Below are 17,887 nucleotides of genomic sequence, written 5' to 3' on the forward strand. Positions count from 1 at the left end.
AGAACTAGGAAAACCGGAGGGTAGAAAGGGCATGGACAAGAGAACTCAAACCTATAGCTCTGTGCTTTGAGCACTGAATGGAGTTTGCCAGTAAATCAGCTAATACTACTAGATTATAAGCTCCATGAAGGTATTAGGTTGATGCCAACGTAATTGCAGCTTTTGCCATTACTTTTGAATGGGAAAAACCGCAATTACTTTTGCACCAACCTAATAATGGTGTCTGGGATTTGTTAATTTAACCTCTCCCAAGTCCCAGCCAGAATGTACTCTAGAGTCTAGCTCTTCTTGAAGGCAGAACATGTCTGTGTACAGGGAAGGAAAGGTATTGATACAAAACTTCTTGTGGCCTTTTCCTTTAAGCTCAAACAGAAGATCACAGATTATGAAGCAGATGTGTCCAAGGATTTTGGCCAGCTATACTTCACCGTGCAGGCCATTTTTGGAGACATTCATAGGGAATGACTCTGTTATAAAGAATCGGGGGAAGAAAGGGACAAGCAATGGGCAGAGTCACTGGTATTCCCAGTGGTCTAATGAACTCAAAGTCTCATGGATTTACTACTTCTTTTTCTGTATGTTTCTTTTTTAGGACTCCAGCAGCAGGGGATCTTCAGAGTGCCAGGATCTCAGGTGGAAGTCAATGACATCAAAAATTCCTTTGAGAGAGGTGGGTGCAGAGTGACCATCTTAAGCTTGTGTGTTAAGCTTGTGGCCAGGGGAAGCCAGAGTGAATGTTCACATGTGTCTCAGAGCCTGTGGTATGCAGAAGCTGGCCTGCAGTGGTTTGCAGGAGCTGATTGTGTACATCTCTTTCCAACTTCACATTCAGTGACTTTGTCCTGGTACTTGGAATAAGCATGGCTGGAATGTGTACACCACAGAAATTGGCAAAAACTAAGTTCTAATTGTTTCCTGCCAAAGAGCTAACTGTTTAACATTTACCTACCACCAGCACCACCACTGCTACCAGTACTACAATTACTGCTACTACTGCTATTACTACTATTACTGCTTATGGGTGACTCTCTCCAGTGGGCTGCACAGTGGTTGCTGGGAAAGGGTGCCTTGTAAAGAGCTCTGGAATATTTACGTGAATCTGTAAAGGATGCTACATTTTAGAATTGGAAGAACATAGAAAACACTGAGTGACTTTTAAATATCCTAATTTTTAATTTTTTATGTGGTGTTTTTGGCAAGTCACACATTGGGAGGAAGAGATTATATACTCCCTCCACCCCTGGAGAGGTGACCTAGTTCCCATTTTGATTTAAGCAAGGATATGAAAGCTTATTAGAAGTGAGGTGGACCACTAGACCAGGACACATGTGATATATTTGGTGTAGCCTCTCTGGGCTTCAGAATCCCTGATAGGAACAGATGGCCAGTGACAGTGTCCAAGCCAAGTAAGGACTCACTGGGTCAGGAAATTCTCAATTCTTCTTACACCTCTGCCTTTGAATATTTAGTGCTTATCTCACTGCTACACTGAAATGGAAAATCCATGCATTTTCATTTGAGGAAATATTTTCAATCCTGCTCCCTGATTCTAGAACAAAACCTAGCATTAGCAAGTCCATAACCTCATCCTAGGGGGGGAAAGAAGAGTTGGAATATCGGTATCCCACATAATATATCTGCCTGCAGTTTTCCAATATTTGAAAAGGTCATGTCTCCACAGTCCACCCCTTCTCAACTCTGATTTACTGCCTTCTCTGAGTGGTTCTGGCACTGAGGACCCCAATCCCATACCCCTTTACTAGCAGTACATCACATCCCAAAAGGTATGGTTTACCCCTGTTGGCTGTGCTCTGAGCAGGCCTCTCTGTGTACTTCCACCCATAGAATTCTTCCTACTTATTACCTAGCTCCCCTCCCACCCCAAAGGAGCTGCCTCTTGAACAAATTCTCTGTCTCCCAGTCATCTCCATTCCATCCTGCGGGGGAGGAAGCATTCTGCAGCCCCAAGCAGTACTGCTATGGCCCCTAGGCACAGACCCTCTGTGGATGTAGGCACTCTGGCTTGGAACCATCTGGAGACAATGAGATTTGTCTGCATGTCATGCTTAGTGGCCTTCTAGGGTATAGGGGAGCTTCGTTTCTGGAGCTTACTCGAGAATCTTGGGTGCTTAGAACCAGGGAGCCCCAGGACCCCCTTGCTCCAAGCTCCTACTCAGCATGTATTCATTCACTCAACAAGCATGCACTGAGTCCTATACTGTACAAGGTAATGGACTAGGACCTGGAAATGCAATATGAACAAAACACAGTCACTACTAGTAGGGGAGCCAGTTTAGCCAACAGCCAGTATAATCAGTGCAATGATGGAGTAGGCAATGGGGAGCATAGGAGCCCCTAGCCCAGCCTGAATGGAGTGGAGAGGAATAACAAAGCCAGGGAAGGCTTCCTTGGGAAAAATGCCTAAACTGAGGCTTAAAGAGTAAGAGCCAGGGGAAGCAGGGGCAAAGAAAGGGCATTCCAAACCAAAGGAACAGCATGTGCAAAATCCGCGTCCATGATGCAAGTATCATTTGCCATTGCTCTGAGCCTCTCTTGGCAGCACTGGACAGTCCAATCCATAATGTTGCTTCTTAGTTTTCCCCAACTTCTTACACCCCTGCTGCCCTGTGTTCATTTACAATGAACAGAACCATAGTCTGGAATCTTTGCTGGTTCCCTCCTCCTGGGGTCATCCCATTATACAGAATGCCTTGTCACCCTGCCTTGAATCTCATGGGCAAACTCACTGCATGGTGCCTCCAGCCTGGCAACCACTTTGCCTGGCATTTGCCTGCCTCTCCATATTCTATAGGTAACCTTGTTGCCACAGGCAACCCTACCCTTTCCCTACCCCGGTAGCACTGCTTTTTTCCTTCTTGAATGTGATTTTCTAAGGTCAGCACCTCCTGTCACTTGCTTTGGTGCTTTGCAGGGGTGATGTGCAATTTAAATGAATTCTCTGCTCCTAACAAGCCTTGGATCGCCTCGGGCAGAGCCCAGCTGGGCAGAGAACACCTGAACTAAATCTCAGCTGCAAAAAATATTTTCTCCTTTTTCTTTCCCTCACGAATGCAGTTGGCCTCACTCCCTCTCCCCATCGTTCCAAAACGAATCTCATTCTCTCGCCAGCCTGGTCCTTCTGCTCCACCTGAGTCGACAATGAAGCATGCTATCTTCTAAAAGAATCGTTCTAGTATGTCTCTTTTATAAAAATCCTTTCCTGGATTTTCTGGGCTGGCCAGTGCCAGATTTCTCACTATTCTTTTCTGTTCCTTGACATTCACCAAGCGTATGCCCTGGGTTTGGCTCCTAACCTGGCTGACACTCAGGGCTGCCTCCTCCCACCCCTCCCCAGACTAGGGTCTTCCCTCATCCTGGCCCTCAGCCTGCTTATCTCCATGTTTCCTTGGCGACGGGGTGGCCCAAACCTGGGCCCAGCTCAATATTTCTCTTCTCGCCCACTCTTCACATCCCACATGGTTTAACTCGTGACTAAATTTCCTCTCCAAACCAGTATGCCATGTTTTTCCTTTCTTCCTGTATTTTATATATTTATTTGAGATGGAATCTCCCTCTGTCACCAGGCTGGAGTGCAATGGCGGGATCTTGGCTGACTGCAACCTCCGCTTCCCAGGTTCAAGTGATTCTCTTGCCTCAGCCTCCTGAGTAGCTGGGACTACAGGCATGTGCCACCTCGCCTGGCTAATTTTTTATATTTTTAGTAGAGACATGGTTTCACCATGTTGGCTAGGATGGTCTCCATCTCCTGACCTCGTGATCTGCCAGTCTCAGCCTCCCAAAGTGCTGAGATTACAGGCATGAACCACTGTGCCTGGCCAATTTATTTATTTTTTGAGACAGGGTCTCTGCCTCCCCCAGTTCAGGTGATCCTCCCACCTCAGCACCCTTCCACCCCACCAAGTAGCTGGGATTACAGGTGTGTGCCACCATGCCTGGCTAATTTTTGTATTTTTTGTAGAGATGGGCTTTCACCATTGAATGCCTGGGCTCAAAGCAATGCACCAGACTCAACCTCCAGAAATGCTGGGATTCCAGGCGTGAGCCACTGCCCCCAGCCTTTTCATTTTATTTTTAAAATTTAAATCCTCGAATCCCTGCAGGGTGCCCATTCTTCACCAGTTGTTAAAAGGGATATGGGTCTTGTTCTTCCTTGGCTCTGTTTTTCCCTTCCCTGGGTAGAGGTCTTCCCAAAGTTCCTTGCTTAAGGCTGTTGAAAGGAGCATGGTTTTCTTTTCCTTAAGCTCCTGAAAACTGATAACATGTTGGAAATCTACTTCTGGCTTATTATTCCTAAATCTACTTTTTTTTTCCTTCTCATATGATTCAACCAGAGTTTTAGTTGAAATTCTTTTTGTTGTTGTCATCAGTAAATCTTAAATTCACTGCTCAAGTTTTGAGCTCTCCCTATAAATCTTCTGGCAAAATGAAGGAGAGAAAAAAAAAAAAACACACATCATGAAAAGGCAAGAATTAGCTGCTGAGCTGTGGAGTGAGCTGTGGTTTGCTCTTGTCTCCCAGAAGGTCCCCACAAACCTCTCTAAGTGACCTCTTTGTGTGCACAGATGGGAGTGCTGAGGTCTCTCCTTATGTGGAGGGGGTGCCTTGCCAAGGAGGCAATGGCTCTCTCCCCCTGTGCAGATCTACGCAGGGTTTGGATGTGGGGCTAAAGCCATGCCATGTAGGCTCTGGCACACTCTTGACTCTGGATCTGCCCCTTCTGAGATCTGGGTCCTGCCTCGAGAAGAGGGATGGAACCAGGAGATGCTGGGCGGGGTTGTCATGTTGAGGGGCTTGAGGACCTGTGGCCAGAGAGAACTGCCCTCGTGAGAGAGACTGACTCCAAGCTTCCAGCAGCAGGTCTGACAGAGCCTTTAAGCACACACTATGTGCTCAGTCTCTGCCCTGGGCGCAGCCCTGTCTTAAAGCCTTTGGCAACGCCCAGGTGATCTGGGTAAAAGTAAGCTCCGGGCAAAGCAATTCAGTAACAATGCCACCTCCCCAGGACATTAGCTAGCCAAGTGTGAACATGTCTTTCCTTTAGATTTGCCTGGAATGTTAGCTCTAATTCTCCTCTTGGAGAAAGCCGTCATTCACAGGAACCATCCGGCTCATCTCCAGCTCTGGAATTCCATTCTCAGAGCCAAAACTGACTAGCTTGCAGAGAGCCAGAGTCCTGGGCTAGTTGAAAAGAATGTTTGGGCAGCTCAATTTATGGACTGAGGGCCTTGCAGGAGGAATGGCAAGAACTAATGGCATATGTATGTGTATATGTGCATATGTAAAGTCAATATGCTAATCATGCTTAACAATGGGAGCTAGTACTAGGCAACATTGAGGAAAATATCCATGTGTTTTTGAATTATGAGACCACAGGAATGATGTGTGGAGCTAATAGGGAAACAGTTTAATGTGGTACGGTTTTTGAATTCTTTAGGCTGCTACAGGGATAGAGAGGGAGGCTGAGGAGGTGAGGCTTGGACATCCCCCACCCCAGTTCAACTAAGACAGCTTTGTTCTATAAGTTGGGATTTCATAGGAACTTCTTTACCGAGAAAAAAAAAGGTTGAGATTTTACTGTAAAGGATGAAAGGAAGGAAAGTAGGTAAATATATACTTACCTACATAAGCAGGCATACATACAGATAGACAGATCCAAAAATCACAGGTAGAAGAAAATGTATCTCTCAGGGATTATGAGACCTTGGAGCTGCCAGTATCTGTTGTTGACTTTGTGATTGTGGGCACATTGCTTCATCTGCCAGGGCCTCAGCTCTCCCACAGGAGAGAATGGTGGTATTGGAACCATGTCTCCCTTAGTGACATGCAATGCTGTTGTAAGGGTTAGGAGAGTTCGTATGTACAAATGTTCTTCTCACTTGAGAAGTGCTGGGTGAATACAGGCAATTTTTTGGTGTGTTTATTTTCTCTCTTCCTTCCCTACAAGGAAGTCTTATGGAGGCAGCATTCTCACCTCCTCCAGTGGGAACATTTGAGAGATTGACCTATCCAACGCCAGTATCTGGGCCACCATGCATGGTTGTTCACACTGGACACTGCACAAGGCTGCCCAGCCAAGAGAACAGATGGGAACTGAACTCTGGCTCATACTCTGTACACTGCAAGCCCTGGTGCAGGAAGGCAGGGGGACCATTCTCTAATTCATACTGAAGCATGTTGGGGCTAGGGAGGCTCTGGCAGTGACATGTATTCACTTCCACAGAAGCAGAGTAAAGAGATCCAAGGACGAGTTTCCAGTTCTGCTTTTCATTGCTTGCCAGCCCTGGAGGTGCTCTTAGCTGTTCAGGAGGAGGAGCATCCATTGTGCGGTTGTCTCTGAACATCTCAGGAAAGCAGCAGAAGGCTCCCTGCTGCCTTTCACCACCCCCATGGAAATTCACAGTGGTGAACCTGCCTAGCAGCTCTGATTAAATTGAAAAGTGCTTCCTGAAATACCATTTGCCCTTGTCCAATTGGCAAAACTTCCAAACACTTGACAATATGCCAGGGGCAGGGCTGTGGAAAACAACATTCTTGAGATGGTGTTGTTGGTAGGAATATAAAATGGCATAGCCCCATTGAAGAATTTGACTCTGTCTGGTAAAACTGCATATATGTCTACCCTATGACCCAGCCATTCCACTTCTGGGAACTGATCCCAGAGATCTGCCTCCATGCATACAAAAACACAAGAATATTCACTGTGGCAATATTTATAATAACCAAATAGTGGAAAGAAGTCAAATGTTGACCCATAAGAGATTGATTGCATAAATTACGGTCTATCCATGAAGTAGAGTACTTTGCAGCCTTTAAAAAAAAATAAATAGAGGAAGATCTCTGCGAACTAATGTGGAGGGATTTCCAGGATTTCTTGTTAGGTGAAGAAAGAAGTTTATTTAGAAGTATACTATATTCTGTGTAAGAAATAAGAGGATAGTAAAAATAGGCCTATGTATTTGCTTACACAGCAGGACAAACCAGAAACTAATGAAAATGGTTAAATATAAGGTGTGGAGGACAGAAGGATAAGGATAGGGCTTCTCTGAGTGCAACTTTTGACTTCTGGACCCTATAAATGCTTTGTGCATTCAAAACTGTAAATTTAAAAAAAGGATTTCTAAAAGAAATTTAATACCTAAAATACAAAGAAAACCAAGTATGCCACTTATCAAATTGATAACTACAGAGAGTAACTTTTGAACATGTACTCCGATCATACATTTTTAACAGCTTTATTGAATTACATACCATAAGGCTCACCCATTTTTTAAAGTATACATTTCGTGCAAATCAAAACCATAAATATCATCTCACCCCAGTTAAAATGGCTATTATTATAAAGGCAAACAATAACAGATGCTGACTAGGATGCAGGCAAAAGGGAGCTCTTATATACTGTGGGTGGGAATGTAAATTAATACAGCCACTATGGAAAACAGCATGGAGATTTCTCAAAAAACTAAAAATAGAACTACCATACCATTCAGCAATCCCACTACTGGGTATTTATCTAAAGGAGAATAAATCAGTGTATCAAAAGGGTACCTGCACTCCCATGTTTACTGCAGCATTATTCACAATAGCAAAGATACAGAAGCAACCTATGGGTCCACCAATACACAAATGGAAAAAGAAAATGTGGTGTATAATATATAGTGGAATACTATCCAGCCACAAAGAAGAATGAAATCATGTCATTTGCAGCAACATGTATGGAACTGGAGGACATTATGTCAAGTGAAATAAGCCAGGCTCAGAAAGAAGATTACTGCATGCTCTCACTCCAGTGTGGGATCTAGAACACTTTATCTCATAGACACTGAGGATAGAATGATAGGTGCCAGATACCGGGAAGGGTGGGTGAGTGGGAGTGGAGAATGAAGAGAGATTGGATAGTGGGTACAGACATACAATTAGATAGAAGAAATAAGTTCTCAGGTTTGATAGTGGAATAGGGTGATGATACTTAGCAACACTATTTTGTGTATTTCAAAGTAACTAGAAGAGAGGACTTGAAATGATACCAACATATAGAAATGACAGATATTCAAGATGATGGATACCTCAAATACCCTGACTTGATCATTACACATTCTATGCATCTAACAGTTGCATGTACCCCATAAATATTTAAAATGTTATATATCAATAAAAGAAAAAATACATTTCAATGGTTTCTGTTATATTTACAGAGTTATGCAATCATCATTATAATGTTACTTCAGAACTTTTTCATCCTCCCCAAAAGGAACCTTGTACCCGTTTGCAAGTCCCTCCCAATATCCTCCATACCCTGGCCACCAGCCCTAGGCAACCACTGATCTACTTTCTGTCTTCTGACCATATATCTGTTTAGTGGGATACACTTTGAAGATGATAAAAATACTAACCAATAACATAAACAAAAGCCCTGGAAAGAAATCTCAAATTGTGTGTAGCAGGTTTATTGTTAGTAGTAATATTGCTATTAAAACTGTTACACCATTGATTGTGTATTATAGGATAAGGCAGATGAATATATTTATTACTAATATTATTCAGAACCAAGATTTTTATGGTAAGAAAAAAATGTACAAATACAAAATAAGTGAAGGTAATGAAAACCTTATTTTATGAATAAGAAACATCAATATGAACTCATGAAAAAAAAATTCTAGTTCTATCCACTGAAAGGATCTGGAAGCTCTTTACGACTCTTCTGCAGCAATGAGCACACCTAATACCTAGATCTTGGTATCTCGATATAAGACACCATATTTGTTTGCTATGAAAAGCAAACAGAGCCTGCTGGAGAAATGTTTGATTCAAGATCTGGATCAAGGAAAGTAAAAAGTAATTGGGGATTTTTTTTTGTCCAGAAAGCAAGGAACTGCTTATTGGAGGTCACATTAAAAGGACACAAGAAAGTGTACTCTATGGCCAAATTTGGGACAATTTAAGTATTCCAAAAAATAGTGATGGTAATGGATAATCACAATTCAGTTAAAAATTACAAAAACAAGTTCGTAGAAATATTAATAAAGGGGTGAGTGTGGGGGACATGAAGACAGCTCTTCTTTACAAAAGAATGCCTGCTGATACATGGAGAAGAAATGACAGAATTAGAAAATCACCATTTTGCAATCCCCAGTGGAACAATTGATTTGGGCAAAAGTCATCACTGGATGCTAAAAGCACTGGGTGAAACATATTGGGCACTACATGCACACAGTCGTCTCAAAGCATCATCATGACACTTTGAGTACCATTTCACAGATCATACTTATTACAAAGTGGAAGAAGATACCTTCATAATATAGAGATCTGGAGGCCAACACCTTGACCCAGTGATCAAGGTTGGCATCACCAGCAGCAGGACAGCCTGATGTATGTGCCTTCTAATGGGATGCATTAAGGTATCCATAACATCACCCATGTAGTGTTCTTGCCAAAAATATTTAATTGGAATCTAATCATGAGAAAACAGACAAATCCAGAGTGTGAGGCATTCTACAAGACAACTGGCCAGGGCTCTTCAGAAAGAGCCGATATTGTAAAAAGCAAACTAGCAAACAAAAATATCAGGGTGTATTTTACATTTAAAGGACTCAAGAAAAATAACCACCAGATGAATTGTGTGAATGTTGATTAGATCTTGGTTTTTGAAAAAAATCTGTAAAAGACACCATGGGACAACTGGGGATGTCTGAATGTGGGCTGTATATGAGATGTTCTTTTTGAATGGTTAATTTTCTTAGGTGTAATAATGTGGTTATGTAGGAGAATATCCTTATTCTTAAGAGAAGTTTGTTGAAGTAGTTAGCAGTGGTGTGTTTTGATGTCTACAAAATAATCTCAAATAGTGGAACAACAATAAATATAAATACAGAAAGAACAAGAAATCAAATATGGCAAGTTGAGTGTAAGCAAAAGGTGATGGGTGTTCATTATTTTATTTTTACAACTCTTCTGTAGATTTAAACAGTTTCAAATAAGAAGTTGCAGGGAGAACTTTAAAGTTGCTGAAGTAGGGGGCCTCATATGTGGGGGAGACTTCTCCCATCTGCCTTTCCTGTGGTTCAGCCTGGGCCAGGTCATCTCTTCTGCCATCTGCATGTTCTCTGACTCCTTCCCAAGCTGAAACATCATCTCGTCTCTTGTTTCCACTCAGGTGAAGACCCCCTTGTGGACGATCAAAATGAACGAGATATCAATTCAGTCGCTGGTGTTTTAAAACTGTATTTCCGAGGACTGGAAAACCCACTCTTTCCTAAGGAAAGGTTTCAAGATTTGATATCTACTATTAGTAAGTATTTCCCAGGTGAAATGATCAGTTCTTTGACAAATTATTGTTGGAGTAGAGCTACAGGCTCACTGCTGTGCTAGGCATAGAGGAGGGATATTATGAAAGAGGAAGTATGACCTGCATCCTCTTAGAACTGAAAGCAGAAATAAGAAGATGGTTTATAATGAAAGGGCTAATGGGCATGTCATACCCCCTGGGTAGAGAAGGAGCTCAGGGGAGAACCAGAGGAAGACTTGGTTTCGCAGATCAGAGCCAAGAGAGAGAGTGCTGGGAGCAGAGTGTTCCAGGAGGAATGGGCACAGGGGATCCTGAGAAGGGCTAGGGACATAGACCCAGTGGGACCAGCAGGAGGGTGTCCCAGCCTGTGCATGGCGCAAGAGGTTGGAAGGGAAAAATGGAGCAAGAGGGGGAAGACCTTGAATGCCTTGCAGACATTCCAGAGCTTTTCCCCTTGGGTGATGGGGAGCCGTGGAAGGTCTAGAGGTCAGGTCAGCAGCATGACCAGCAAGGGAAATGGTGACAGTAAGTTGACTGGGGATTTTCTCTGACATTGCTAGTTAGTTGAGAGAAACTGTTATGTTTCTGTGGATAAAATCAGGAGGAACCCAGTCTAGGGGGCTGATATCATGGTACCTTGACTCTGAGATACCCAAATCCAAAGTAACCTTTTGGAAATTTTTTTAAAAATTAAGCTTTCAACTTTAGAATATTAGAATTTTACTCATTTAGAATAAACTTTTAAATTTGATTCACAGAAAAGTTGCCCCACACCCAGTTTCATTTGGGGTGTTTCTCACAGTACTCTGAGAGATATTTGCAGTCAGTAAAGTGTTCCAGGAGATGGCAAGAGAAGAGGGAGGTTTGAGCTCTCTTTTATTGTGTGTGTAAAAGACCCTTCTGTTCCCCCTTCCCTCCACACTATTCCCTGCTCATCCTTCCTGACCTTCATACTGCAAGCTCTATTCTAAACTGCAGAGGTCTGACCCTGTCTGAGCCCTGTATCACTTGCTCAGTCAGTGTTTCCAGAACCCCCAAAAATCCTGTTCCTGTGCAGGGCCCTGAGCAAATTTCAAGTCTAGGATGACCTGGAAACAGGGGTCAGAGATGAGATCCCAAGCATCTGCCAGACTTTGGCTGATAGGTAGTTTGAGAAGTGGTGATTTATTCCATGTTCATTTCCTGAGCAGCTACTATGTGTCGGACCTGTGCTGCAGCTGGTGTTTGTAAAGAGTTTAATAAAACATGGTCCCTGCCTGTGTCTGTCAGGACTCACAGGTAACAGAAACCCAGCTTAAACCTGCTTACTTCATAAAAGGGAATGCACTGTTCGGGTACCTGGAAAGCTTAGGTCCAGCTGGACTCAGACCTTCACATGGCATCAGCAGATATATGCCCCCTCCATCTCTATGCCAGCTTCACTCTTAGGTGGGATCCTCCTCTCGGGGGCCCCCACTGTGCTCCAGGCTTCCCTCTACCCAGGTCCAAGAGGGCACCTCCCTGTGGGTTTCTCACAACCGAAGTCCCAAGAGTCGACTCTGACTGGTTCTTGATTAGGCCACACCTCCAGCCCCTCCCTGTAGCCAGGGAGATGGATGCTCTGATTGGCCAGGCCAGGATCACCTATGATCCCCGGAATCAAGAGTAGAGCTGTCTTCCCCCATCCACGTGGACTGATATAGGAGATGTGGCAAGCGAACATTTGCTGCTTTGCTCTCTGAGGATGAAAGGCACGCTGAAAGGCCCCTTTATGTTACAGAACTGGAGAACCCAGCTGAGAGGGTGCACCAGATCCAACAAATTCTCGTCACCCTTCCCCGCGTGGTCATCGTGGTCATGAGATACCTCTTCGCTTTCCTTAACCAGTGAGTGTCTGGCCATGGGGCCCTTTTTGACTCAGGCCTGGCCTCCTTTGGGAGGGGGTATCTTGAGGCTTCTGCAGATGCTATTTTTGAAGGAGAACATGGAACCCTCCTGGATTTGTATAGAGTCCCCCAAAAGAAAAAAAACACAGGGGGAGGACTTGCCTTTCCCAGATGACTTGTGGGTAACTCCTCTCTCCTAGCCTCTCCCAGTATAGCGACGAGAACATGATGGATCCCTACAACCTGGCCATCTGCTTCGGGCCTACCCTCATGCATATCCCTGATGGGCAGGACCCTGTGTCCTGCCAGGCACACATCAATGAAGTCATCAAAACCATCATCATCCATCATGAAGCCATCTTCCCCAGCCCCCGGGAGCTAGAGGGACCTGTGTATGAAAAATGCATGGCTGGAGGGGAAGAATATTGGTAAGATGCCATTCCTCTTAATATTATTATTATCATCATCATTGTTATTTCCATTGAACAGGAACAATAAGAAACGCTTCAGTTTTCTTACTGCTTGATAGTCAGTGCTTCCATATACATTTTCTCATCTGAGCTTCACAGCAGTCTTACATGAGAGATAGGTACATCAGTTAGGATTCTCTTGGTTACAAGAGACAGACATACAACTCAAATTGCCTTAAGCCAAATGGAACTTTATTGGTTTGCTTAAGTAAAAAGTCTGGGGGTATATCTTCAGGTATAGCTTGATCCAGGGGCTCAACTATTACCGCAAGGACTTGGTTCTGCAGTCTCCATCTCTTGGCCCTGCTTTATTCTGTGTTGGCTTCATTCCCGGACAGCCATTTCCTTGGTGGTTCAAGCAGGCAACCAGCAACTCAAGATCTGTAACTCACTCTCTTAGTATCTTCAATAGAAAATACCCTTTCCTTCCCAAATGTTCCAACACACGCTCAATAACTGTTTCATTGCTGAGGTTTGGGCCTGGTGAAGTAATCACCTTGGTAAGAAGATGCAATGCTTTAACTGGCCATGTGAGTCACAAGCCCAACTCAGGAAGCAGGGGAGTGAATAGTCCCCAGCTCAACTTCATGAACTGAGTATGACACTTACCACCCTTGTTTCCTCTCACCTAGGAGTTCTCTTTTCCAGACAAAGTGAGCTCAGCTTCTTTGTGTGTTCAACACCATGTCAACAATCACTAATTGGGGACCTCTGTGTGCCTGGTATACCTGGTACTACACTAGGTCTTAGGAGAAATATTTTAGAAGCTTTTCAAAGTCAGGGCTTTAAAAGCTTCGCCAGGCTAAGACCTTAAAATGTCAAGACAGGAAAAATGTTTAAATGTGGTGAAGACAGGAAATTCAGGACACTAAATGACAGAGACCAAAGCGTTTTTACTATTTCTTTATTTCCAATTCAAGAGAGCACACAGCTATATATTTAGGTATTACCCACGGCCTTCAGCCAGGTGCCTACAGGGGAGTTTGTTTTTTGATTGTCAAACGTTCCTGGACTTTTGAATTGCCTTAGTACTGTGAGCATATTTGGGCAGCTGCTTCAAAGAAGGAAGGTGTTCCAGCCTTTGTGTTTCCTTCCCACATGCCTCCCTGCATAGAAATACTGGGTCATAGTCATGTCTAATCACAACTCTCTAATCTCGTTTGAGGCACTAGGGGGCAAATCCATCCCTGTTCTGTAACAGAAACATTAAACAGCTGGCAAGCATAATTTCTGGACAAAGAGACTTGTCACACAGATTTTGCAACCATTACCAGTTCTCTTTTCTTGCTGCAATATATATAATTAGTGTTCTGGGAAGGGACCCACAGATCTTCGTGTACTTATCAAAGAACAATATACAATAACCACACTTTTCTTAATCCTATTTGTTTCCCACAAGACTGTAAAACTATTAATTACATGGTAATTTTGGAGTTTTCACAACCAGAAGGGAGACTTGGCTGAGGGTCTCAGCACAGTAGACAACATTCATTCATTCAACAAATGGTTACCAAGCATCTGTTGTGGGCTGGATTCTGTGCTGGGAGTCAGAGATGTAACCAAACAAGATTGGCCCCTGGCGCAGGAGCTCTGATGGAATAGGAAACAAACGGCTCCAGAAGTGGGGCTCCCTGAGCCAGTCTAGGGAAATCAGGAAGGGCTTCCTCGGGGAAGTACAGACTGAGCTGAGACTGCAGAATGAACTGGAGCCAGCCCAGTGAGGAGTGGACCAAAAGACCTGGAGCATTCAGTAGAATGAAAAGTAGTTCAGTGTGACCAGAACATAGCATGTGTGACAGGGGAATGGTGAAGGATGAGGCTCCACAGATCGGATACAGCCAGGCTATGAAAAATCTTGGAAGCCACTGAGTTTGGTCCTGATTCAGGTGGCAGTGGAGAATTTTTCATAATAAAGTACATATTCCTTTAAATGGCATTGCAAATGTCACCTTTGAGAAGCCTTCCCTGTCCACTCTTTATAGGTCCTCTCTGCTGTTCTTGTCTCTGCCCGTTTATTTCCTACCTAACACTACATAACATAACTTGCAACTGTCTTATTTAATGGCATATTGACTTCGGTGTTTTTCTTGCCCCTCTCCCTACAGTGTAAGCAACATGAGGCCAGGGACCTTGTCCGCCTTATCTATCATTGCATCCCTCCTACCAGCACACTGCCTGGCATATTATAACTCACTCAATGGCTCTATTAAAAAAAAAAAAACTGGCTGATTATGTGAATTAACCCTTGCCTCAAGAAGCTTATAATCTAGTAAGGGGGTAGTAGCTGGTGAAATTATACCAGCACATTAACAACTAAATCTGATGGACTGAATTACTCAGCCACCATGCCCATCATGGTTGCCAGTCTACTCTCACTGCCTGCATCAATCGGGGCTTTTGCATGCAGAAAGACAGGGCAGCCCTCTTTAGCTTCATCTTACCTCCTGGGATATGTCACCTCAGCTATAAGACAGGAGAGTCAGGCCAGATGAAATAACTCATAGTACTTCAAAGGGTTCTTTTTGTTCTGCTGGGGTTTTACCACTGCCCTCTGGATCTTACAGAACATGTGAGCATTGACAGTCTTCACCAAGAAGACAGCTCAGCAAATTCCAGGGCTAGGAGGGCACTGGGGGAGATATTTGGGAAGCTTCACAAGGAGGAGGCTGGGAGTAGTTTTCTGATTAAGAATCTCCCAGGAGTGGTCAGATGGAAAAGACAGGATGATATGGGCCTGCATCTGAGCTGCAGGAGGGCCCAGAGGCCAACTGGACTGGCATGAGAGGCTGAAGATGCTGTGAGGGTAGATAACCCCCACAGTGAGTCCCCTTCCCATGTTTCCTTGCAGTGACAGCCCACACAGCGAGCCAGGGACCATCGATGAAGTTGACCATGACAATGGCACTGAACCTCATACCAGCGATGAAGGTGAGTGAGGGGTATCCTGGGGACAAGGGATTCTTCCTGGGGCCTCTCACGCTGACTTTTGTCAGCCCAACCACAGGGCTGGCCCACGTAGACACGTAGACCTCTTCAGCTTTCCAGGTCAGCCATCTGTCCTTCAGAATAGATGAAGACCCAGAAAAACCTTCATGGCGTGCCCCAAGTCCTGGCATGGGCCTGACACAGAGCAGATCCTCATAGGCTCACGCTGTGTGCACCACACCCCACACCTAGCCCACTTCATTCCTTAATGTGTCCTGCCTGGCCCAGGGACAAATCCTAAGTGACACGAGTTTCCTAAGTAGAAAGCAAGCTCTGTTCCTCCATCATTCCCCTGTCAGGGTCGACTCTGTGCCAAGCCTGTGCTGGGACTTGGGCCCAGGAATGAACAAGATGTCGGTTCTCAAGGAACTCGCAGTCTGTCACCAGATCTTGACAGGTTGGAAGTAGCTTCTCATGGTGCAAAGCGATAATGCCAGATTACAGGTGTGTCTGGTGCATTGGGCACCCTGGAGATGAAATCAAAGGGTGATGATCCTGGGAAGTGTATGGTGAGAGAGAGAGAGAGAAAAAAAGGCCAGTCAAGACCTTTCTCCAGATTCTTCCACCCTTTCCAGATAAGGAGAAGAGAGTCGGACTAGTCTCTAGGGAAACTGGACTGCATAGACAAGCAATCTGAACCACATGCCAACTTATCCATCAGGCAGAGTAGGCACAGTGCCAAGGGCCCATGGTACTTGTAGAGGTCCACTAAAATGTTTTAATTTATTTTAAAATCAGAAAAAAATGAACACAATATCCAGTCTGGATTATATTTGTCTTTATACTAATGCAGTTGTCAAATATGATTTTTAACTTTTTTTTTTTTTTTTGAATGGAGGAAGGAACCCATGCAGGCAAAAGTGCCTAGGACCCTTGAAAGTTAGAATACGGCCCAGGATGCACCAAGCACCTGGGATGGTTTTCCTTTTTAAATGTCATGGCTTAGCAGTTCTCTTACTTGTCCTTTGTGTTTCTCTTGTGGGACCGGGTCATGTTGGCTACCACATTTGTCAGGAGAGCAGGGCAGGCACTCAGGTGACAGTTCTGGGAACTGGCAAAAGAGACAAGACTGATAGATGGGTTTTCATATTCTAGTAGGACTATATCAGTTGCTAATGACAGAACCCCCAACTCAAATCAACTTAAGCTTAAAAGGGAATAAGTTCCTATACCTGAAAAGTCCCAGAGTTGGTGTGGCTTCAGGCACAGCTGGATCCAGGAGCAAGGGTGATTTTGTCAGCACTTTGTCTGTCTTCTTGTTCTGCTTCCCTCTGTGCTGGTTTCATTCTCATGTAGGATCTTCCTATGCAGTGGTCTCTGGCAATTCCAGACTTTCACCATCATCTTACCCAGAGTCTCAATGGAAAAGAGCTTCCTTTCTATAATGGTTCCAAGAGAGGTCCTGGGGTGGAGTCTCATTGGACTGCCTTGAGTCATGCACCCAGGCATGATCCAGTCCCCGTGGCCTGAGAGGGAGCTAATGAGTCAGACCTGGGTCACAGGTACAGAAAAGCAAATCCAGATATTACGTTCAGCTTGATCAGACTCCTGAGAGGCTAAAGTCATCCTAAACTGAGGAACGTGTCCTGCAGAGGCTTTGTTTGGAGATGTGAAGGCTGCCACCTTCTGCTTATTCCTGGTGATTTGCTTTTCTCTTTCCTCCTTTTTTTCTTCTGCCGACCACCTCCAGTTCTCGCCCTCCCTCTATCCCTTTTAACAGCCCCCACCCCGTCCTCTCCATCTGTTGCTCTTTTTATTTCTGGATCTCTTTCTGTCTGTCTCTTTATCTCTCCCTCTAGCTTGCTCTGTCTCTATCTCTCTCCTACTCCTGACATTTCCTCTCCTTTGTCTTGACCAAAGCACCTGCCCTCCTGGGGGCTGAGGTCCCTGTCAGTCCCTTTGCTGGTTTTTCCACAGTTCCTTGGGCTGATGGGCAGAAGGCTGCTCTGGACACCAGGAATGAAGATGAGGAGGGACAGAGAGAATAGGTCTTGCTGGGTCCACGAAGAAGCAGCCATGGGCTCACCTAGTGGGGCTTCATCCGCATAAGAACCACCCACCAGAAAGTGCTATGTCCCCCTTCTCAGGGTAAACGTTCACAGTGGCTCCCAGAATGCATGAGTCAGAGCTTTGGGTCCCCCTCCCAGAAGATCCTTCTTCCTTTTGTTCTTTGTGAGGCTGCTGGTTTCTGGGAATGACAAAGGCAGGAAAAATCATCCTGGAAGGGAAGAAGCCACAGGCTGGGAGAGCCAGTTTCATGTTCC

The 17,887-nt window shown here is 44.6% G+C and overlaps 1 protein-coding gene across 3 annotated transcripts in view; it reads left to right on the forward strand.

Annotated features, from left to right (window-relative positions):
- SRGAP3 (SLIT-ROBO Rho GTPase activating protein 3) overlaps positions 1-17,887 on the forward strand; it is a 266,974-nt gene that overhangs the window by 221,499 nt on the left and 27,588 nt on the right. For all 3 annotated transcript variants that reach the window (XM_007985125.3, XM_007985127.3, XM_073009901.1), the window contains exons 14-18: positions 593-670; positions 10,172-10,306; positions 12,063-12,168; positions 12,369-12,596; positions 15,487-15,566. In XM_007985125.3, the coding sequence (XP_007983316.1) occupies positions 593-670; positions 10,172-10,306; positions 12,063-12,168; positions 12,369-12,596; positions 15,487-15,566 (627 nt within the window). The remainder of the gene's footprint in view (positions 1-592; positions 671-10,171; positions 10,307-12,062; positions 12,169-12,368; positions 12,597-15,486; positions 15,567-17,887) is intronic.

The sequence above is a fragment of the Chlorocebus sabaeus genome, chromosome 22, assembly GCF_047675955.1.
Source record: "Chlorocebus sabaeus isolate Y175 chromosome 22, mChlSab1.0.hap1, whole genome shotgun sequence".
Classification (NCBI taxonomy): domain Eukaryota; kingdom Metazoa; phylum Chordata; class Mammalia; order Primates; family Cercopithecidae; genus Chlorocebus; species Chlorocebus sabaeus.